The sequence below is a fragment of the Pongo abelii genome, chromosome 1 (genome assembly GCF_028885655.2).
Source record: "Pongo abelii isolate AG06213 chromosome 1, NHGRI_mPonAbe1-v2.0_pri, whole genome shotgun sequence".
Classification (NCBI taxonomy): domain Eukaryota; kingdom Metazoa; phylum Chordata; class Mammalia; order Primates; family Hominidae; genus Pongo; species Pongo abelii.
Genome location: NC_071985.2, coordinates 75,583,199 through 75,607,728, shown reverse-complemented (window position 1 = coordinate 75,607,728; position 24,530 = coordinate 75,583,199). Strand labels below are relative to the sequence as shown.

General features: G+C 36.1%; 1 protein-coding gene across 21 annotated transcripts in view; it reads left to right on the top strand.

Moving 5' to 3' along the window:
- Positions 1-24,530, top strand: part of RABGAP1L (RAB GTPase activating protein 1 like) — an 857,048-nt gene that overhangs the window by 241,092 nt on the left and 591,426 nt on the right. For all 21 annotated transcript variants that reach the window (XR_010140177.1, XM_054551197.1, XM_024245486.3 and 18 more), the window contains 1 exon segment: positions 13,847-13,997. Coding sequence is in view for 20 of the 21 variants with exons in the window: in XM_054551197.1 (XP_054407172.1) it covers positions 13,847-13,997 (151 nt within the window). In the remaining variant the exon portion in view is untranslated.

Genomic DNA, 24,530 nt, shown 5'->3' with positions numbered 1-24,530 from the left:
AAGAGCAAACACATTCAAAAGCTAGCAGAAGGCAAGAAATAACTAAAATCAGAGCAGAACTGAAGGAAATAGAGACACAAAAAACCCTTCAAAAAATTAATGAATCCAGGAGCTGGTTTTTTGAAAGGATCAAGAAAATTGATAGACCGCTAGGAAGACTAATAAAGAAAAAAAGAGAGAAGAATCAAATAGATGCAATAAAAAATGATAAAGAGGATATCACCACCAATCCCACAGAAATACACACTACCATCAGAGAATACTACAAACACCTCTACGCAAATAAACTAGAAAATCTAGAAGAAATGGATAAATTCCTCGACACGTACACTCTTCCAAGACTAAACCAGGAAGAAGTTGAATCTCTGAATAGACCAATAACAGGAGCTGAAATTGTGGCAATAATCAATAGCTTACCAGCCAAAAAGAGTCCAGGACCAGATGGATTCACAGCCGAATTCTACCAGAGGTACAAGGAGGAACTGGTACCATTCCTTCTGAAACTATTCCAATCAATAGAAAAAGAGGGAATCCTCCCTAACTCATTTTATGAGGCCAACATCATCCTGATACCAAAGCCTGGCAGAGACACAACAAAAAAAGAGAATTTTAGACCAATATCCTTGATGAACACTGATGCAAAAACTCTCAATAAAATACTGGCAAACTGAATCCAGCAGCACATCAAAAAGCTTATCCACCATGATCAAGTGGGCTTCAGCCCTGGGATGCAAGGCTGGTTCAATATACGCAAATCAATAAATGTAATCCAGCATATAAACAGAACCAAAGACAAAAACCACATGATTATCTCAATAGATGCAGAAAAGGCCTTTGACAAGATTCAACAACGCTTCATGCTAAAAACTCTCAATAAATTAGGTATTGATGGGACGTATCTCAAAATAATAAGAGCTATCTATGACAAACCCACAGCCAATATCATACTGAATGGACAAAAACTGGAAGCATTCCCTTTGAAAACTGGCACAAGACAGGGATGCCCTCTCTCACCACTCCTATTCAACATAGTGTTGGAAGTTCTGGCCAGGGCAATTAGGCAAGAGAAGGAAATAAAGGGTATTCAGGTAGGAAAAGAGGAAGTCAAATTGTCCCTGTTTGCAGATGACATGAATGTATATCTAGAAAACCCCATTGTCTCAGCTGATGAGCAACTTGAGCAAAGTCTCAGAATACAAAATCAGTGTATAAAAATCACAAGCATTCTTATACACCAACAACAGACAAACAGAGAGCCAAATCATGAGTGAACTCCCATTCACAATTGCTTCAAAGAGAATAAAATACCTAGGAATCCAACTTACAAGGGATGTGAAGGACCTCTTCAAGGAGAACTAAAAACCACTGCTCAAGGAAATAAAAGAGGATACAAACAAATGGAAGAACATTCCATGCTCATGGGTAGGAAGAATCAACATCATGAAAATGGCCATACTGCCCAAGGTAATTTACAGATTCAGTGCCATCCCCATCAAGCTACAAATGACTTTCTTCACAGAATTGGAAAAAACTACTTTAAAGTTCATATGGAACCAAAAAAGAGCCCGCATCGCCAAGTCAATCCTAAGCCAAAAGAACAAAGCTGGAGGCATCACACTACCTGACTTCAAACTATACTACAAGGCTACAGTAACCAAAACAGCATGGTACTGGTACCAAAAGAGATATAGATCAATGGAACAGAACAGAGCCCTCAGACATAATACCGCATATCTACAACTATCTGATCTTTGAAAAACCTGAGAAAAACAAGCAATGGGGAAAGGATTCCCTATTTAATAAATGGTGCTGGGAAAACTGGCTAGCCATATGTAGAAAGCTGAAACTGGATCCCTTCCTTACACCTTATACAAAAATTAATTCAAGATGGATTAAAGACTTAAACGTTAGACCTAAAACCATAAAAACCCTAGAAGAAAACCTAGGCATTACCATTCAGGACATAGGCACGGGCAAGGACTTCATGTCTAAAACACCAAAAGCAATGGCAACAAAAGCCAAAATTGACAAATGGGATCTAATTAAACTAAAGAGCTTCTGCACAGCAAAGGAAACTACCCACCAGAGTGAACAGGCAACCTACAAAATGGGAGAAAATTTTCGCAACCTACTCGTCTGACAAAGGGCTAATATCCAGAATCTACAATGAACTCCAACAAATTTACAAGAAAAAAAACAACCCCATCAAAAAGTGGGCAAAGGATATGAATAGACACTTCTCAAAAGAAGACATTTGTGCAGCCAAAAAACACATGAAAAAATGCTCACCATCAGTGGCCATCAGAGAAATGCAAATCAAAACCACAATGAGATACCATCTCACACCAGTTAGAATGGCAATCATTAAAAAGTCAGGAAACAACAGGTGCTGGAGAGGATGTGGAGAAATAGGAACACTTTTACACTGTTGGTGGGACTGTAAACTAGTTCAACCATTGTGGAAGTCAGTGTGGCGATTCCTCAGGGATCTAGAACTAGAAATACCATTTGACCCAGCCATCCCATTACTGGGTATATACCCAAAGGACTATATATCATGCTGCTATAAAGACACATGCCCACATATGTTTATTGCAGCATTATTCACAATAACAAAGACTTGGAACCAACCCAAATGTCCAACAATGATAGACTGGATTAAGAAAATGTGGCACATATACACCATGGAATACTATGCAGCCATAAAAAATGATGAGTTCATGTCCTTTGTAGGGACATGGATGAAATTGGAAATCATCATTCTCAGTAAACTATCACAAGAACAAAAAACCGAAGACCGCATATTCTCACTCATAGGTGGGAATTGAACAATGAGAACACATGGACACAGGAAGGGGAACATCACACTCTGGGGACTGTTGTGGGGTGGGGGGAGGGGGGAGCGATAGCATTGGGAGATATACCTAATGCTAGATGACAAGTTAGTGGGTGCAGCACACCAGCATGGCACATGTATACATATGTAACTAACCTGCACATTGTGCACATGTACCCTAAAACCTAAAGTATAATAATAATAATAAATTTTAAAACAGTATAAAAGAAAACCATGAAATTAGATAGAAATCTAACAAATTGTGAGCTAGATATATACTTTGACATACTAGAAAATGGTAATCAAAGACATCAAAGAAGACAGAAATAAATGAAGATATATGCTATGTTCATGGAATGAAAAAGTCTCAATATTGTTAAGATTTTAGTTATTCCCAAACTAATCTTAATATTAGTGCAATTCCAATAAAAATCTCAGCAGATTTTTTGGTAGCAACCAACAAGCTGATTTTAAAATTTGTATAGAAAAGCAGAGTAACTAGAATAGCCAAAACAATTTTGAAAGTGAAGAACACAATGGGAAGGCATATTACCTGATTTCTAGGTTTACTGTAGAACTACAGTAATCAAAAGAATATTGATACAAGGATAGACACTGAGATTAGTGGCATAGAAAAGATAGTTCAGAAATAGAGCCACGCAATCTAAACAGACATTTTCTAAAGAAGACCCACAAATGGCCAAGTAGCACATAAAAAGATGCTCAATATCATTAACCATCAGGGAAATGCCAGTCAAAGCTACAGTGAGATACCACTTCATACCCACTACGATGTCCGTCATTACAAAGACAGATAATAATAGGTGTTGGCAAGAATGTGGAGATATTGAAAACGTAGCATAGCAAATGCAACTCTCGTATGTTGCTGGTGGAAATACAAAATGGTGCAGCCATTTTGGAAAATGGCATAGTATTTTACAAAATTGAAGACCCTTCTTATACCACCCCAGCAATTCCAATCCCACTGCTGTGTGTTTACCAAAGTGAATTTAAGACCTGTATGTGAATATTTATGATAGCCTTTTTCATAATTACCCCAAACTGCAAACAACCCAAATGTCCTTCAAAAGTAAATGGATCAACCAACTGTGGTATATTCATTCTATGGAATACTACTGAGTAATTAAAAGAATGAACTGATATACATTACAACTGATGGGTCTCAAGTGCATCATGTTAAGTGACCTATGCCAAAGTCAAGTGACTTAATACTGTGTTATTCCATTTGTATGAAATTCTGGAAAAGCCAAAACTATCATTATAGGAAGCATGTCAGTAGTTGTTAAGGACTGGTGGTATTGACTACAAGAGGGTCCAGCGAATTTGGGTATGGGGGGAATGAGGGAACTATCCTATATCTTGGTTATGGTGGTGCTCACACACCTATATGCATTTGTCAAAACTCACAGAATTGTATACTAAAAACGTGTATTTTACTCTGTATAAATTGTGCCTTAAATAAATGGCAAAAAAGAAAAAAAGCCCAGAGTCTTAACTGCTAGTAGGTGCTGAAGCAAGAATAGTATCACTAAACCAAAAAAGGAAAAAAAAAAAGGAAATTTATGTGTTATATATAGATGGCTATTTGAAGTGTGTTCTTTTCTCCTGTCCGAACAGTTCCTTCATTATACCTTGCATATTCATTTTTCTCTCTTTATTTTGTAATATTTATTATAGGTAACTCTGTGTTAACTAACTTTTCTTATCCTGCAAAGTTGTGTCAAATGCACATGACCTCCTTAAAGTCACTGTTGTTTTAGAGACATCTCCTACAGTTCCTAGAGTATAGTAGGTGCTCAATTCATATTTATTGACTAAATTTTTGGATGAAATATCTCTTACCACTACAGATTTCTGTCCAATTTTATGAACATTTTATATATCTATATTTGGTAATTAATTATTTTTGTCTTATATAGTGTTTTAAGAAATCTAAGTTGTAATATTCTCCATTAGGTTATACATAGATTCATTTATCTTATATCTGGCTTCATCTTGAACCCTGGGAATGTTACTTGACTAATTTGTGTCTTGATCTTGTCATGGTGAGATATTTTGATTTAACCATTTTGAAAACATCATTCTGACTGCCCAGTGAAAAGTGGATTGTAAGGGAACAAAGACGGAAGCAGGCAGAATAGGTGGAATGCTGTTGTAAATAATCCAGGGGAGAGATAATTAGGTGTTGCACCAGGCTGGTAGCAGAGGGTGACATGCGATCAGATTCTGTGATCAGATTCTGTATATATTTTAAGAGAGTACTGATTGTATTTGCTTCTGTTTTCTGTGTGGCCTGAGAAAAATAAATAACTGGCCACTGATGTCAGAGTTTTTGGCTTAAGCTACTAGAAGACTTACTGTTTACTCAAATATAGAAGAGAGATTTGGAGGATAAAATAAAGATTTTGGAGATGTTGAGATGCATTTAAGACATCCAAGTGACTATGTCCATTAATCAATTTCATATAACATTGAGTTCAAGGAAAAGATAGGGAAGGAAATATGATTTTGGGAGTCATCAGTATGTAGATGGTTTTTAAAGCTGTTAGAATGAAATGGGTGAGATTACTTACGGAGTGAGTTTAGATGAAGACATCATCCAAAGACTGCACCCTCGACCACTCCAGTGTTTGGGAGTTGGAAGTATGAGGAGGATCAGGCAAAGGAGCCCAAGAAAGTGCAACCAGTGAGGTAGGAGGAGAATCAAGATAGAAATCAAGTAAACTAAGTCTATCAAGAAGGAGATGTAATCAAGTGCTGATAGGTGAAGTCCGATGAAGCCTAGAATTCCACTGGATTCAACAATTTAGGTGTCACTGGTGATCTTAAGAACAGTTTCAATGGAGAGGCAGGAATGAAAGTCCAGCTGGATTGGAAATCACCAGATATAGATAGCTCTTAAAAATAGTTTTGCTATAAAGGGATGATAGGAAATGAGGACACATTAGTAAGTGGATTGGGTTGAGAGTTTTTTATTAAAATGGGCAATATAGCATGTTTGTATGTTGTTAGAAAGGATGTAACAGAGAAAATTTGATAGCGTCAGAGAAAGAGGACATAATTGTAGGATAAGTTGATGAATAGGCAAGAAAAGATGTATATGTTGACTAGTGGAGGTGTTGAATTTGGGAGCAGAGATAGCTCATTGTAACAGAAGGAAAGGTGAGGCGTGACTACAGAGGTAATAACTGACAGTTCAGTGTACTTACTTTGTGCCAGGTTCTATTCTAAGTACTCTCCATGTGTTAGTTAATTTAATTGTTGCAGCAGCTCTCTCAGGTAGGTATTATTATATCTTCATTTTAGAGATGAGAAAACTGAGGCATAGCTGTGTTAGGTAGCTGGTGTAAAAATACAGAAAACATAATGGCAGCAACTAAGTAACTTGCTCAAGATCTCACAGCCAATAAGTAATTTGCCCATGATCATATCAAGTAAATGACGGAGCCAGTTTTTGAATCTAAACCAGTCTGGTTTTAGAGCCAGAACAGGGTGTGTGTGTGTGTGTGTTTGTGTTTTCTGTTTTTTTTTTTTTGAGATGGAGTTTCGCTCTTGTTGCCCAGGCTGGAGTGCAATGGCGCGATCTCAGCTCACTGCAGCCTCCACCTCCTGGGTTCAAGCGATTCTCCTGCCTCAGCCTCCCGAGTAGCTGGGATTACAGGTGTGGGCCACCACGCCTGGCTAATTTTTTGTATCTTTAGTAGAGACGGAGTTTCACCATGTTGGCCGGGCTGGTCTTGAGCTCCTGACCTCGTGATCTGCCTGCCTTGGCCTCCCAAAGTGCTGGGATTACAGGTGTGAGCCTCTGCACTGGCCTAGATTAGTTTTTATAAGAATATATAGAAGTTCTAGTGAGTGAGTGAATAAACTAGGAAAATCGATACCCTGGCCCAGGCAGTACTTGAAGCTTCTAGTCATGATTTTAATTATGAGAATGGCAGTATGGTGGGTAAGAAAACAAAATATTTTGATGACTAAATAAACAGCCAAATAGAGATCTCCACTCGGTTTCCAAAATGCAAGATTTATTACTTGCTTCAATATAAATTTATGAGGCATCATCTTAGACTTTTAGAGATACATAGAAAACAACATAGTTTCTACCTGTGAGGTTTATAATCAATGTAGGTGGGAATGCATACTCATAAGAGATTATTTAACAAAGTAACTGAAACACTGAGGCTGTTTCACATTTCTTGACCACTTTTTTTCCTGTAAAACAAGTCACTTCATTCATTCATTCAACTTTTAAATCTTAATCATCTATTCTTTCTTAGGGACTTTAAGAGACACTGCTGATTTAAAGATGATTTAAAGATTTAAAGATGAGTAAGGATAGTTTCTACCCTCAAGGTTTACCATGTTATAGAGGCATGTAGACCTTTAAACAGAAAATTGTGATATAATCAATAAATCCTTCTGTAAGCATTGTAGACCCAATGGAAATTTTTGAACGTACACAGAAATAAAATAATACAATGAAGTCTCATGTGCCCACTGCCCAACTTCAATAAAGACAATATCCAACAAATTTCTTTAAGCTGAGATTCCTATTGGATTTTTTTTTTTGGGGGGGAAGGTAATATTGGAGTAGGAAGAACATTGATTAACAGAGAAACAAATTGGGAGGTAATTGCATGGGTTGATGATATTTATACCAAACTCACTGGTGCTATGTATGGAGATGAGGCTCCAAATGGGAAAAGACTTCTGAGCAGGGTTTCTCAGCTGAAATTCAGTGTACATTTTTTTTAGAAATAAAATATTTCTAATAATATTTTTATTAATGGACTTTAGGAAATTATTTAAAGATCTGAGGGAACTGTTTTAAAAAACTAACATAATTGATTTTTAGACCTTTAGAAAACTTGTTGGATTTTTTACAATTCAATTTGTTTTTATTTGGGCCATTATTATAATTATGTCATGATATGAAAAGGGTAACATTTGTGTAAACTACAGAAGTATAAACTACTATGTCTTTTATACAAGGATTGTCAAATATTTTTAATTGTGCTCAAATTTCTTCTTGAAGCATTCAATTTAGAAATTTCCTAAGTCTCGGGAAAAATAGGTAGGCATTTACATATAGACATTTTTGTGATTTATGTAGGTAAAGCACCTGTCATGTGGAGTCCTACACTTTGTGCTTTGGGGAAATATTTTTTAAAGTGAGGATACAGTATATATGCTCAGTGAAATTTTAAACGTGTTTGAAAATATTTTGAACTTACTCTTAAATAGCTAGATCATTCTATTAAAAAAGCAAAACATGAATAAAGTCAGAATTCTTATAATTAAATACACTATCAGAAAGATGTAAAGGAAAAATATTTCAATACTAATTTGAAATCATTAGAAAAAATAAAAATAATATAGAAAAGAAAACTAAGAACAGACTGTATAAAAAGTTCAATACTGGAGGTCTTTATAACAGATTGGAGATAAAGGTGTATTGAAGAAATAACTACATGAAAAAAGCACATGAGCTAAAGAAAGAAAGGTTGAGAGAGAGAGAGAAAACATTTGGGATAGGAGAACTTGTAAAAACAAAACTAAAAGTGGTAGCAAGATTTCTTTTATATGTTGAATATATTCAGAATGGTAATGCTGATGATTTAACTATTATTTAAATAATTTAAAGGATTAAACAGAATAATATCTGGATAACTGCTTCAGGTTTTGAGATGCATGGAAAACTTGAAAAAGTTTAAAGACAAAAATAAAGGTAGTGCTTACTGTGAATACTTAGCCATAAGTCAACTTTTAGCAGGAAGAATATGCAGGAAGATTTTTAACCAAAAAGACTAAGTGAACATTGGAGGAAAAAGATTGGGTATTGGATTATTACATCAAGTAAAGTCACCTTCAAATCAGTCATTCTTTTTTATTGAATAAGAGAAAATTGGTACATAGCCACCTACTTCCACCTCCTATCAAAATTTCTCTAATTCCGTTGGTGACTTTTCAGTAGTCACATTCAGTGACTTTTATCCCCCTCATCTCTTGCTTTTTCTGCTGTTTTTATTGAATAAGAGAAAATTGATACATATTTAGTAGGCATTTTAATTGTATTTTTCATGGCTATTCATTACTTATCATCAGAGTGGGAAAATGTGTTCTGAATTAATATGCTTTTCATCTTCATAATGACCTTTAATCTATCCTTTTTCTTGAAACATTTCTTAATGTAGGTCGTATAACTTCTCCGTATCTGGTTCTTCTCATTATTGTGGGATGGAGAAATCTCCTACCTTTCTTGATGCCACCTCATCTTTTAATTTCAGTTGTAGTCTTTTCCTTTCTAGGGAGAACTTTTTCAAATGGGTCATGCTGCTGGTGTCATATTCTCATATCTCATAGCCACCTACTTCCACCTCCTATCAAAATTTCTCTAATTCCACTGGTGACTTTTCAGTGGTCACATTCAATGACTTTTATCCCGCTCATCTCTTGCTTTTTCTGCTGTTTTTGTTAGAAATAACTCTTTCCCTTTGAAATTTTATCCCCCAATAGACACCTTTAAAAGTAGAGTTCTTATATACCTAAGTAGTTTCAAGAAAATCCTCTTTGAAAGCAAAGGAAATCCACCAGATGAGTCCATGACATTTTTTTGATCCTATTAAATTCTGTGAGAATGTTTGCTTCTAAAAAAGCATTCTTTTTTGTTTAGCTTTAGTAATTGACATATTAATTTCAATTCATAATTATATTCATTCACTTACCAAAAATGTATTAAATGCCTTTTATATGTGGGGCACTGTTTCTAGGTGCTTAAGATACATAAGTAAAGAAGACAAAGATTCTTGCCATTGTGGAGTTTCTATTCATGCATTAAAACCTAGCCAATTACTGTATGATTAATAGATATTTGATTTATGTATGACTTTAAAAATAATTGTATTAGGTATCCATCTTGTTTCTAGGGTAGAGTTCAGCATGTATCATAACTAGTTGCTTATTTTCAAGTTCCTGATAGCTGCAGTTAATGTATCAAAGCAATGGCAATGTGTAATTACATTTTAATCAGAAATATTGAAAGCAATGATTATTTTTATAAATTTCTGTTTTATTTATTTGGATCTTCTCTGGTCATAGGTGTATACTAGCAGCATCTGGCTTAATATTTATTAGTACTTCTCAAGTGATAGAGTGCTGTATGCACTATAATTGCTGTACTGTTACTTGGGATAACCAGGAAAATAAGGCTGTTAATCAAGCAGTGTTATGAGTGACCCAGTTCTTTTTAAAGTCAGTCTCTAAAGATAAATAGTGCTTTGATTTTTAAGAGAGGAGAAAAGACATTTTCATTATGCCTGGCCAAACAAGTGGCTGAGGGTCAGCTAGAAACTGAATGTCAATTGAGTTAGATTATATTATGGTAAAGTATTCACTGGGGACTGTTGACTATTAATCTTAAGCAGTATGTGTATGTATGTGTGTATGCATGTGTAGGAAGAGATATTCAAACTTTAAAATATAGTTAAATCATTATATTATTATATATCATTATATAAAATATTACAGTTAAATCATTATACAAAATAATCTGGGCCAACAGAATATTTAATCAAGCTGCTTGTTATTTTCATTCTGCTTACAATGTTGGAAATATGTTGTAGTAGGTCCAGTGAATGTTAGGAGGCTATTGCAGAGGTCTGGGGAGGATAAAGTTGGTTGCATTGAGATGGAAGTGCATGAACTTTGTAGAGGTTGAGAAAATAAGATATATTAGACTTGGTGGTGGATTAGTAATAGATGATGGGGCAAAAATAATTCCTAGGTTTCCAGTTTGGATGGAGTGTGGTAACAATTTCTGAGGTGGAATACCCTGGAAAACGACCAGGTTTAGGGAGAAGAAACTGAGTTCAGACTTGGGCATACTGACTTTGAGGTGCCTTTGAGCTTCTGGAACTTGGGATACATGTTTATAGGTGATAACGCCTACAGACAAGAGAATGAAAGAGTAGGGCAAGAGTAAAGAGAGAGAACTTTAAGCCCTTAAGAGATTAATAGAGGAGAAGCAATCAACAATGGAGTTTGTTAAGGTGGATAAAGAGGTAGTGCTTTGTCACTGAAGCCAAGGGAAACAGATTGGTCAACAGTGAAAGGACTGAAAATATGTCTTGAATCCAGTGGGGCATGGAGAGAAGTCATAGATCATTTAAGTGAAAACTTTTCAAGGAGAGATGCAGAAGCCATGTTGAACTGAATTGAGGTAGGAGTTGGAGGGGAAGAAATAGAGATAGTGCTTCTATACCAACTCTTGAAATTTGTTGCACAGGGTAAGAGTATGTTGGAGAATTACGCATGGCATTGAAGAAAGGATTTTTTTCAATGTTCTTAATTTTTAAATTTTGAGACAGGGTTTCACTCTGATGCCCTGGCTGGTGCGATCTTAGCTCGTTTGGTCTCAACCTCTGAGGCTCAAGTGATTCTCCCACCTCAGCCTCCCAAGTAGCTGGAACTACAGGCACATGCCATCATGGCCGGCTAAGTTTTTTGTATTTTGTTTTTTTTCTAGAGATGGGGTTTCGCCATGTTGCCCAGTCTGGAACTGGTCTGGAACTGGTCTGAACTCCTGGGCTCAAAAGATCCGCCTGCTTTGGCCTCCCAAAGTGCTGGGATTATGGACATGAGCCACTGTGCCCAGCCAAGAAAGGATTCTTTCACATGGAGTTTCAATTAATTTAATTCATTGGAGTTTTAATAGCTGTAGAGACACAGTGATGACTTGCTGATCTCTATATAACATGTAACATATACTATATTTAATTACTTTGGCTTTCCCTTACATGATATTATAAATTATTGGACTCATAATTCAGAATATATTGCATTTAATTTGAGAGGAAATGACCTTTGCTCTTTGTACATCATTGCTTTTAATTAATACCCTTAACCCATATGTGTTTCCTATTCAAAAGTATAATCAGAGCCAAACATTAAATTACAAAAAGATCCTTTTATGACTAATCCTGGCTCTCGTGTGGCGTAATATTCCTTGTCAAATAGTTTATTCAGGTGGAAGTCTTCTGAAGAATAATTAATACTCTTCCTCTACTTGACATATTTTGTGAAGCATAATTATCTTTGATTTTTTCCAAATTAACTAAAATTATGTTTTAATTTAAAGCCATGAGAGAAGTTTAAAGAATTGAAATGACTTCTTGTGTTTTATGATTATAAAAGAATTTAAAATCATTATAAATATTTCAGACAGCATAGGAAAATAAAAGGGCTACTTTCCCTCTTAATTCTATTACACAGATATTTTGGAGTATGTTCTTCCATATTATTTTTCTATGCATGTCTAAAAGCAGGTTTCAAAATAGTGGTTATGTAGGTGTATTTAAACTAACACCTATTTACTAATTTGAAACTTGCTTTTGTCACTTGGCAGCATAACTGTTATTTTAAGGTATGGTAGCACGTTAAATCATATAAACTCTGCCTTTTTCTAGTTTATTTTTGCTTCAAGCCCATCAGTATTATCAGCTTAGTTTCTCTAACCCAAACATACAAAAGCTTAGCTAGAAAAGGCTAAAATAAACTATTAAATCTGATGGTTTACTAAAATTATTAATGGGATGAGTTTACTTGAACTTGTTTCAGTTGTGGAAATTTTAGTTTTTTTCTGAGATAGCCCAATTATGACAGTATGGGGAAAGCAAGGAATATATTTTCAGAGGAAGGTATGCCAATACTGGGGTTTGAACTTGAGGTAGAAGAGTGTGTATAATCTAGTGAAGTAGGTGGGAGGCCACTTTTAGAAAATAGACATGTGGATTCTATGACTTTTGAGGCTCAAAACTTGAAACCAGAGCCTGGGGTGTTAGATCAAACCAGAGTACATTGTCAAGGTTTGGAGTCCCAGTGGTTGCACCAGAGTCAGCTCTAAGAGATAAAAAGTGAGCAGCAAATACAAGTAAAGTCTGAACAAAAAGGCATAGAATATAGTTCCAGATTCAAGCTAGGCACCAGGAAAAAGATGACAAATGAAATTACATTCACAATATTGAGATATGCAATTCAGTTTCTTGGTCAGATGGGCATAGTAGCATATTTACTATGTTGTGATCATTGATTTTAGGAGGAGAGATCTTTGCCTTTTTTATGATGCTGCACACCTTTGGAATGTGGTAAAGCCTGATAAGTATATGTTGCTTCCCCAGCAAGTTGGAGTTGTTGTGTAGGTTCTGGTGACTGTAGAAAAGGGTTAGGTCCTTCCTTTAATGAGCACTTGCTGTTGTAACAAGTCAGGGAGACAAATTCAGACATGTAAACAATAACGAACTCTTCTTACTAGAAAACCTATCTTAGGTCGTTTTAACTTGGAGGTTCATTGATATCTAAGTTTATGCTGGAACAAAGAATTCCAAGTTAGGTCATCAAGAGATAGGGCTTCCTGGAGGACCTTGGAGTCAGGATGTGGCCGCCACGTAAAACTTGACTATAATATGTATATCTTATGCCTCCTATACTGTGGAGCCTGTCTTTGGCACTTGGCCCAGCTCGGCTTGGCCTCAGAGAAGTGGGTATAGTCAAGGTGTGATAGGCCTATGATCCATTTTCAACATCATTTCCTGAAGACTATTTCCTACCACACATCATTGTCCAGCTTGCTGTACATTCATTTCAGGGGATTCAGATGGTTCTTTTTATGCCTTGAAATGTTGCCTAACAATATATAACTAACACATTAATTATTATGAGTAAGTCCATAGGATGATTTTTAAAAGTAAATGAGAAGAAGAAAAAGCTTTTCTTGGAGGTAGAATTACCTGGTTCACCAATAAGAAGATGAGATCAAGAAAAAAATTGAAGATATAACTGAGCTTAAGCAGTACTGTCGTTTAATGCCCCCCCACAAACCGTTTTCTCTCGACTCAAGCTTGTACTTTTATATAAACTAGTATACTTTTCATAGCAATGGCAGTTCAGGAGTTGTAAAGGGAGTGTGAATGGATTATTTTCTTGTCTTCTCAGGCACAGTAACCTTGGTGCACGACCGAAAGGGCTGTCTACTCTGGTGAAAAGTGGTGTCCCTGAAGCATTGAGGGCAGAGGTATGGCAGTTATTGGCAGGCTGCCATGACAACCAGGCAATGCTGGATAGATACCGAATTCTTATCACAAAGGTAGGAAGTTCTTTTCATATTATTTTCATTGGATGACCTATTAAATAAATCCTAGTTTTCATAGCTCCCATAAGCCATAAATGCTTTGAGCTTCTTCATGAATATATTGAGGTCGTGAAGTCAGTACTTCTGCCTTTTGTTCTGAACACTTGTGGTGGTAAACAATGCACTTAGTCATCTATGAACACTGTATGCTTTGGTTTTTATCTTTTCATTCAAGTGATTTTATAATAGCTGTTTACCAAATTGGAATATATTTATATTTCAAGTGTTTTCTAACTTTTCAATTAACCTTTTTTAATTGCATGAGATTTATATAGTTATAATCACACATAGTTACTCTAGTATAATTTTACAATAACATTAAAATGAAATTAAAAATTCTTCTGTGCTTATGTCACCTTACATTTAAATAATGTAGATACTTGCCCTTTTTCTGTCAGGGGCCCTTGGTTCCACTGTAAATTCCTTTGCTTATGTCTAAATACCTGGTTTTAGAGTATAAGTAAAGGTAGGTGTTGGCCTTGACCCTGGACTCCCCACCCTAGGTCTCACCACCTAATTACTTAATCTACTCTAAATATTGTATTTTAAAATAATAGTAAAATTTTATTTTTTAATTTAAAAGAACCTCTCCTCATAAATGAGATTTTTACAATCAAGACTTTGTTCCTCAGACTATATGAACTTTTAGAACTTTTTATCTGCTGTAATTTCTTTTTACTTTTCTTTCCTCTTTGCCTCCTTCCCTTCCATAAATATTTTCTGAGTGCCTAGTATAATTATCACTGCTGAATTCAGTTTTTTTTTTTAATTTAACTTTTTTTTTTTTTTAAGATTGATGGCCTCTACATTGGACTATGCAAGATGATCCATTGGTGTGTGGGAAAAAATGTCCAAAGTTCCATTTGTATTTCTTTTAAATAAGTACACCAAAGGATACTAAGCTGTATTAATATTTGGTATACCATAGTACTGAGGCTTTATGAGGTCCTTGGGTCCAGCGGCCACTGGTCCCACATGGTTCAGGAGTGACCTTAGGGAAGAATGGAACTTGCACACTTTGGAGGAATAATTGTGGGGCTCACACTCGTATATTAACTTCCAAAATATTATAGGTTTCTTGAAGTTTGCATATGTTAGATTAAGTGGATTTGCAGGTTATCTAGGTGTAACTTAATCCTCATAAAATGTGTGATTGGCTTAAAAAGATTACTATCACAGGATGCTGAATGTCAAGTTTTTTTTTTTTTAATTTCATTAGTTCCTTCAGGGAAGAATTAATATTATGATAATGAATGACAAAGCAACTACTTTTGGAAACAAACTCATGTTACAGAGATGGACATTTTGAAACATATGGCAATTTAAACACCTCTGTGATTTTTTTTATTGAAATAAGATGCATCACTATAAAAAACTGTTACATCTTCACACTTAAAAACCTGGAATCAGAAACTTTAAATATGTTTAAAACTTATACAAGTAGTTGCAGAGAATTTGGAACTGATTGCTAAAAGCATATAAACACAACACCTTCTGATTTGTTCATGTGAATATCTAGAAGCTGGTATGGTGGCATATGCCTGGAGTCTCAGCTATTGAGAGGCTGAAGTGGGAGGACTGCCTGAGGCCAGGAACTTGAACCTGTGGCTAGCCACTACACTCTGGCTTGGGCAACATAGGAAGACCCTGTCTCTTAAAAAAAAAAAAAAAAGGAAAGAATACCTAGAGAAAGCAGGTATTTCCTAGCCAAATTTCAACAAAATGATTCATGAGTGGGACTGAAAAATTGATGTACGTCTACTTGGGTCTGTGGATCTTTGTAAGTTTTTTTTAGATATGATAACAAAACCGTGAATCAAAAAACTGACGCAGAAACAAGTTTTCATTGTTGTTTTATAAACTGCTATAACAAACATATTAAAAATAGTGACCCATATTTTATGATTATTTTTATATAAAATGTTTAGAATAGGCAAACCTATAGAGACAGAAAGTGGACTAATAGTTGCCAGGGGTTGGAGGAAGAAGGAATTGGGAGTCACTGCTAACAGATATATGGGGTTTGTTTTAAGATGATGGAAATATTCTGGAATTAGATGGTGGTGACAGTTGCTCAAGATTATGAATATACTAAAAACCACTGAATTGTACACTTCTAAATGGTGAATTTTATGTTATGTTTAACACCATAGAAAAATTTCACACACAAGAATGATCCATATTCAATATTGAATAGTATTTTATAGCATTTTTAGTTATCTTTTTAACATCCTATCTAAATTTCTGTGCTTTATAATATCTATAATATATTAGTATAGTAGAACTTGTACATGATAAATATATATATGTTAGATATTTATGCCTAGAAGTTTTTATCGATGGAGTATCTGATTGAAATTTTCAGAGATCATAAGTCTGGGTATCAGATTACTTTTTCCTGTAAATAATAAACTAAATTATATACTTTTATTGGCTGCCATGGGGTAGGAGGTAACTGCCATACCCCTTTTTGCACTAAGAGGCTTTCATAATTCATACCTTTAAAATTTTTAAGGGAAAAATGTAAAGAATACCATCCCATGATATTATTTATGAATTCTTGATAAACAGTGTGTGTTCATATAGTGAGAAAATTTTTATCATTTATACGAACACCATGGTAGTTTTAACTATACAACTTGCAAAAAATACTTTAAGATCAAGAGATAGAGCTGGGCTCAGTGGCTCATGCCTGTAATTCCAACAGTTTGGAAGGTCGAGGTGGGAGGATGGCTTGAGCCCACGATTTCAAGACCAGCCTAGGCTACATAGTGAGACCCTGTCTCTCCAAAAAAAAAAAAAAAAAAAAAAAATTAGCTGGGCGTGGTTGCACATACCTGTAGTCCCAGCTGTTTGAGAGGCTAAGATGGGAGGATTGCTTGAGCCCAGGAGATCGAGGCTGCAGTGGGCTGTGATTGTGCCATCAGACTTCAGTTTAGCTGGGGTGACAGAGTGAGACCCAGTCTGAAACCACAAAAAAACAGAATGGCAAAAGTCATTTTCATTGAACAAAATATATGGGAGATACTTGGAGGCTGATAAATTACATTTTTTAGATTTCTTCCCTCTGGAGTTCTAGCTGTGATTTACTTTCTGCCAGTGAAGATTACAGGGAGGCAAAAGCCATATTTTCTCTGGCAGTGTGGTTGGCAGATACCTGGGCTTCACCAGTTGTGAGGTTTTTGCATCTGCCTCTAGGCATTTCATTCTCAATCACTTGCCTTCACTCCAGGGTTCCTGTTTCCTATGGTTTCCTATCCTGAGTGGCCACAGCAACCTCCTGATTCTCTGGACTATAGCTGTGGTGACACAACTAAAGAGCTGGAAGGGCAAAATACTGAAAGCAAAAGACTGCTACAGCAGGATGTTCAGTCTTCAGTCTTTTGCCCTTCCAGCTCTTTCAGTGTTTAAGGACCTTCATTCCTGCATTACATCTTTTTCGAAATAGTTTACCTGATTAAACCTTGTCTGATACACTTGGCATGTATTTGTCTCCTTGTTGTCACAAGATGGCTTTTCTACATCCAACATTACATTTAGAAAAGGAGAAAAGATAAACAAAGTCTACTCAAGGTAGCTAAACTTGAGGCTAAGAGCCCAGTCCTCCAGACTGCCAGCTTTGTTCAAGACTTCTGACATCAGCCACAAGTTGGGGGTTCTTAGTGCCACCCTGACTTCAGACCAACTAGCTTCAAACTTGTAGGTCCTCACAGACTTCCTCAGGTTTGATAATTTGCAAGAATAACTCACAGAACTCAGTAAAGTGCTATACTTAAAATTGTAGTTTAGTGGGTTTTTTTTGTTGTTGTTTGTTTGTTTTTTTAGTAGCAAAAAGATACAAATCTGAACCAGCCAAAGGAAGAGATGTGTAGGGCAGAATGCGGGACTAGGAGAATTCCAAATGTGAAGCTTCCATTATTCTCACGGATATGTTACCCTCCTGGCATTATCCTCAAGGGCTCATTACCTGCCTAGCGTCAATATGTAGCAATATACACTTGGAATATTGCCAATCAGGAAGCTCACCTAGTTTTGGTGTCCAGAGTTTTTATTGGAGTTTTATTACATAGGCATGATTGATTAGATCATTACCTACCTGGTAGAACTCAATCTCTAGGCTCCCCTTCTTTCCTCCCCAGAGGAAAAGAAGTTAGGGACACAGCCAAACCATATCGTATTGGGGCTGTTGCGTGGCTCAAAGCCCCAGTGCTCTAATCACATGGTTGGTCTTTGAGGCTTGGCCAGCCTACGTCATGAGTCTTCTTAATGTAAACTTATCTGGGGGCTTACCATGAATCATCTGATTAACATAAACTATCAGATGTGGTTAGAGGGGCCCACCACAAATAACAATCCTGTTATTCAGGAAATTTCAAGGGTTAAAAGGTTACCATCCATGGACTGGAAAAAAGGCTAGACCTCTCTTTGGCATTTCTGAACCAAGTCTATCACCCTTCTAAAGAATTTTTCTTAAGCACCAGACAACAACTCCATCTATATATTCTTGACCAGAATTCTGGCTACTATCTTCATGGAAAAATAGAAATGTTTTTTTAAAGATAGACACATTGATTCACCCCTCCACCCCCCAAAATCTAGGCTTTTTGTAAACAGGAAAGAGAAAATAGGTATTGAGTAGAGAACTACCTTTCTGTTCCCCAACTGCCTCTTAATAGTCACACTAGTTGGGATCTATTATGGAATGAATTATTCTAAAAATATATGTAAACTTAATTTATTTTAGAACTGTAAATATTTACTAATTGCCACTTGAGATTGATTAGCAATGTGTAATTCAGTTAGTATAATAAATATTTTTACATTCAGCTTATAAATCTATGACAACTTAAAGTTTTTAATGTTATTTCTATTGTTAATACAGTTATCAAAAACATTTTCATACAAACAATATAGAAATGTGTGGCCCTAATCATGTGCGTTTATTCAGGGTCTCAAATCATAAGACTTCTTTGACATAAAGTACAGTGGTATATTTAATTTTATTGTCTTCCTTGCATTATAGTAAAATGAATAATGTCATTTTTTCTAAAATGATTTTTTCCTTTCACTGTCCTTGGGGTAGCAATGAGATAACAAGTGCCTGTAGCCAAGAGTGTATGTAGGTACTTTGGTGGTGAATACATCTGAGCTTACTAGTCACTAAGTGGAAAGGGCATGAACACTCAAGAGGATTTTTCTGTAAGAAGTGCCTGCATATTTGGCACTTGTTGGTCATGGTTCAGCAGCTGTTTGTCCTTTCTTTTGGTCCAGTTAATTTTTCATGTCTTATTAAGGGAGTGGCAAGATTTCAAGGTTAGTTAATGAAATGGTTCAGCTTGAACAAACAATTGCTTTATAAAAACCCTACCAGAGGCCTCAGATTACACAGGGAAGAAGGAATATGAAGTATTTTATATTTGTCTGTTCTCACACTGCTATAAGGACCTACCTGAGACTGGGCAATTTATAAAGGAAAGAGGTTTAATTGACTCACAGTTTCACAGGGCTGGGAGGCCTCAGCAAATTTACAATCATGGCAGGAAGGGAAGCTAACACATCCTTCTTCTCATGGAGGCAGGAAGGAGAAGAATGAGCAGGGGAAATGCCAGATGCTTATAAAACCATCAGATCTCGTGGGAACTCACTATCACAAGAACACCGTGGGGTAAACCGCCCCCATGATTCAGTTATCTCCACCTGGTCACTCCCACGACACATGAGGATTATGGGAAGTACAATTCAAATGAGATTTGGGTAGGGACACAGCCAAACCATATCATATTTCAGAAAACTTACTTAAGGTTTGGCTTCCATGAAAAAGTAGTCTACCATTTAAATCTATAGTAGGAATGTACTGGTTTAGAATTTGAACCCACAAATCACATTCGGAAGCATTCTTTCAGGGGTGGCAAATATACAGCCAGCAGGCTAGGTGGAGCCTACAAATATGCTTTGTATAGCTAGCAATACATCAAAGAATGATATACACTTATGGATGAAATTTATACTTTCTTTTGCCATGGGCGTATTACTCTATTACTTACTCTCTATCTTTTATACATTTTAATGCCTGTTTGGTCCTCAAATATATTCAATTTTGTGACTTCATTGTAATACTATGTCAGCAGCCATTGCTTGCTTCAGAGGAGGGGTCTATCACAGTGTGCTTGCAATTGATTAATGTCTACTTCCCCAGCAGACTTCAAAATCCAGAGGAGCAAAGACCACAACTGTGTTGGTCTTTATGAGATAGCCTATGCCTGGCATAGGGCCTGCCTGACACATTCTAGATGATAAATAAAATTTTTGTCCCTCCTAAGAGGAGCATAAGGTCATAGCTGACTTATTTGTATAGTTATTTATTCTTTTTTTCTTTTCCATCAACTATAGCCTTATATTGTGTTAGGTGCTGGATAAAGCTTTTAAGTATGAAGCAATGTCTTTTTTGTAGGAAACCTATTCATCTTGTTGGGGAGAACTATAAGCAATGGGTCAATTTGAGCAGCAGTTCCTGGTGAGCTAACCTCTTCTGTTTTTGCCAGGGAGGAGGTGGCAGCCATTAAGAATTAGTACCCTAGAGAATTTTGCAATGGTAGTGGGTCATGTAGATGGAGTCACCTTGAATCATGGTAGGTCAATGATTGGCCTACCATGGTAGGATAGACAGTAATATTGAACATAGAATAGGGCCGGGATTACATTGTGAAACAATTATACTTTATATGGTCTTGTTGGTTTTATAATCTATAGAAAATAAAGTTCTTCATATCATTTTGACTGGTAGTAAATGACTCTAGGGACCAAAGTTTAAAAAAGGGTGAAAATCTCTGGATGAGATTCAAGTGAAAATGAAGCAGGTTAGGTGCTGTAGACCAACTGATAACCTCAATCTGGAACCAAGGACCAAGCAGGACCAGTCAGAAGAGCTGTTATGTGTAAATCCATGTTGAATCACTCTCCACTTCAGAAGGAGCTTTCAGGCACACCTTGCCTTGGTAACAGTGGTAGCTTTGCTTTAGGAGGAGATTTTAGTGCTCACTATGCAGGAAGACCCTGGATTTGAATCTCGAATTCTGCTACTTACTGGTTTGTGACCTTGGGCAAGCTCCTTAACTATCTTCAGTCTCACTTCCTTTTTTGGTAAAATAGGCATAATGATATGTATCTTACAGGATTGTTGTGAGAATTTAGTAAGATAATTTATATAAAGCACTCAGTGCATGCCTAATACATGATAAGCACTCACCAGTGATGGGGAATGAGGAAAATTATAAAGCAATATATGCATAAATGAAGTTTGAAGTAAGTAAGCTTTCAGAATTAACATCATCAGAAAGTACTATAGGAAATATGGAGATTACTGTGGGCTCTTGAGGTCCATGCAGGTTTCAAGACATTCATCTGAGAAATGGGGAGAAAGAAAACAGGAAGTGTGTAGCTCCCTGTTATCTACTTGTACTGCTAATTCATTCATTATTTATTTATCAAACAGTATCTCTTCTGTATCAGAGGCTATGCTAAGCACTAGACATGTGAAGAAGACTAATACCTATACCCTATCCTTGAGGAGTTTACAGCCCAGTGGGGGAAGATAGTCAAAAAGGCAAAGAAGCAGCGATAACATGGTTAAGCACTGTGACACAGGTATGAGCAAAGTGACAAGTGAGGACAGAGACTGGATACAGCCATTTCTGCCTAGGAACAGAGAATGGGAGTATGTGTTTAGGCTGAGGCAATGCCATGCATAAAGACACAGAGTTGTGAAAGGTCCTGCCATGGTCAGGGGCTGTGAGAAGTTCAGTATGACCCATGGGGGTACTCTAGACTCTACAGTCTAAGTGAGCAAAGATGGTATCTGGGTTTTGCTCACTGCTCTAACCTTAGTACTCAATGCTAGGACTGCCCCTCAGTAGATGCTAAACGCTTCCTGAAGGATTTAATGGGGTATGTGGGAGACATTATGTCTAGTGCTTTCATATATCCTTTCCATGTAAGCCTCACAGCTTCTGTGATGTGATTCCCATTTTTACCATCAAGAAAACTGTCACATGGTTACTAAATAGTAGAATCCCTGAACTCAAAAACCCAAAACTAGAATGAAAGGGACAGCTCATCCCTACTTTTGGTCTTGTAAAGATCCTTTAGAAGGAAAAACTCTTTATATTTTTCTGATCATCAGTTATTAAGAATAATGAAAATGTTGAAGAAATAAAAGCACTATCTCATTTCTATATACTGTTCATTGTATGGAAACGAAAATTTATAATTTAGAAACTATTCTGTTTCTATCAGGAAACACATATAAACCTTAGAAGTCAGTGAGTAAGAAAGAAGTTCTAAAGCGCCTGACTTCAAGTCATCTCTTTTAAGATGAGTCTTGAGCCTTCAACCATTGTCTGTTGTTACATGATTCCTGCCACTGAGGTGTAGGGTACTACTGCTGCTGATGAATCACTGGAAGACTTTTACCACATATTGCTGAAATCCTATGTCCTTTATTGTTTATCATTGAGATGTTTTTATTATTCCTATTAAGCTGCATTTTTCATAATGTTTGAGGTGATCTGAAATGACAATAGAAGGATCATGACCTTGTTCCTGTGTAGAAACAAGCAAACAGTATTGTGAGCTTCTGAAATGAGTACTTATTAATTGTTGGCTTGAAGACCCACTAAGCAATGATCACATTTTCACATATTCTTAGCCATTTGAAATGGGGATTGTGCATGTTTTAGGGCAACTCAGATTTTATGTAGCATAACAGAACTGTGTGTGTACTTTCAGTAATTATATGACATATATGGTATAGTTTGCCTATCACATCTGCTGGTTTATATAACATAGGAAATATTAGATTGTAGTTGTGTGCTCTTTTGTAAAAATGATCTTGTATGTAACATGTGTACCATATACTTTGTTAAAATCAAAAGATGCTTTTAATTGATAAGCTTTTAGAAATAATAATGCCATGAGCTGTTTCTACCACTTGAATTCCTGTTTTTCTCCCAAATGAATCTTTTCTTTCGAAAGTGTGTTTATATATGAGTGTGTGTGTGTGTGTGTGTGTATGTGTGTGTATGTGTATGTGTATGTGTATACCATTTCTTTTCTTTTCTTTTTTTTTTTAAGAGACAGGATCTCACCATGTTGCTCAAGCTGGAGTGGTGGCTCTTCACAGGTGTGATCATAGTGCACTGCAGTTCATTCTTTTAAAAGGATTTAAGTGCTAGTGTTTGATAGACCTGGATTTAAGATTCACCTCTCCCATGTATTAATTTGTGATCTCGGAACATTATCCCAACATTCTAAGCCTCAGTTTCATCATTTTTAAAGCAGGCTTAATAGTAGTGTCTACCGGGATTTTTGTGTAAATTACATAAAATGATGAAGTGCTTGGCGTATAGTAAGTACTTGTGATTAGCTTCTGCTATCTTTATCAATATGATATTACATCATGAACAACAGTAATAGTAATGTTAATATTAATAATGCATATTGGTGTCAGAACATGTTTCTAATTTAATACATGTGTTAGATAACTTCCAGTTACACAGTTTTTATAAGAGCACATGATGAGTGTAACAGCTGATTATACTGAAATACGAAGTGTCAGATTTGTATTTTTCTGGTTTGGGATTTTTTTTTTTTGGTTGGTGAATATCATGGAGTATTTGCATTCTAAAATTTGACTTTGTATTGGTTATATGAATTATTTTAGTGATTATGCAAATTCAACTATATAGTAAAGTCAAATTATATTCTCTAAAAATCACTCCTAAATACTGTGTGATATAATCAAGACTGGAAGGGAGGTATTAATCTCATTCACTTATTAATTCACTTATGCACTAACTCTTGATTGATCAACTTTTATGGGCTAGGCTCTCTATTGTTTCTAGGGCTATGTAGATAAAAAGACTTCACACCCTTGAGGAGTCCAGCCTAGGGAAAGCCAGGCTTATGCACTGATAGATAACTTTATTATGATACAAGTTATAATAACTGTCTTAATCAAATGTGTAGAATACAGAAGAGATAGTGACAGCTCTGCTTGAGTGAGCCTGGGAAGACTTCACAGAGGAGAGAATATCTGAGGTGGGACTTGAAGAATATTTCTGAGCAGGATAGAGAGGGCATGTAGTATAGGGAGCGGCTTATGTAGTTTTTCAGCTTCCATTTAATGAGTTCGCTTGGGTTATCCAGAAAGCCTTTGAGAGTTAAATCAGTATGTTCCTTCCTTCCCCTACTCTCATCCTAGTTGGCCAGCTTCATCTATTTATGCATCAATGCATTAAATAGAAACTTAATATAAGTTTATTCTTGTTAGGACAAATACATATCATGATAAGCCTTGGGAAATATATGTCGTCAAAATGATAGCACAAAAGAATATTTAATTGGTGATCTAGGGTTGATGTAATAAGATTTTAACCTATTAAAGCATCTATTCAGTTCATCTTTAAGTACCTATTGTGTGTCAGGTACTGT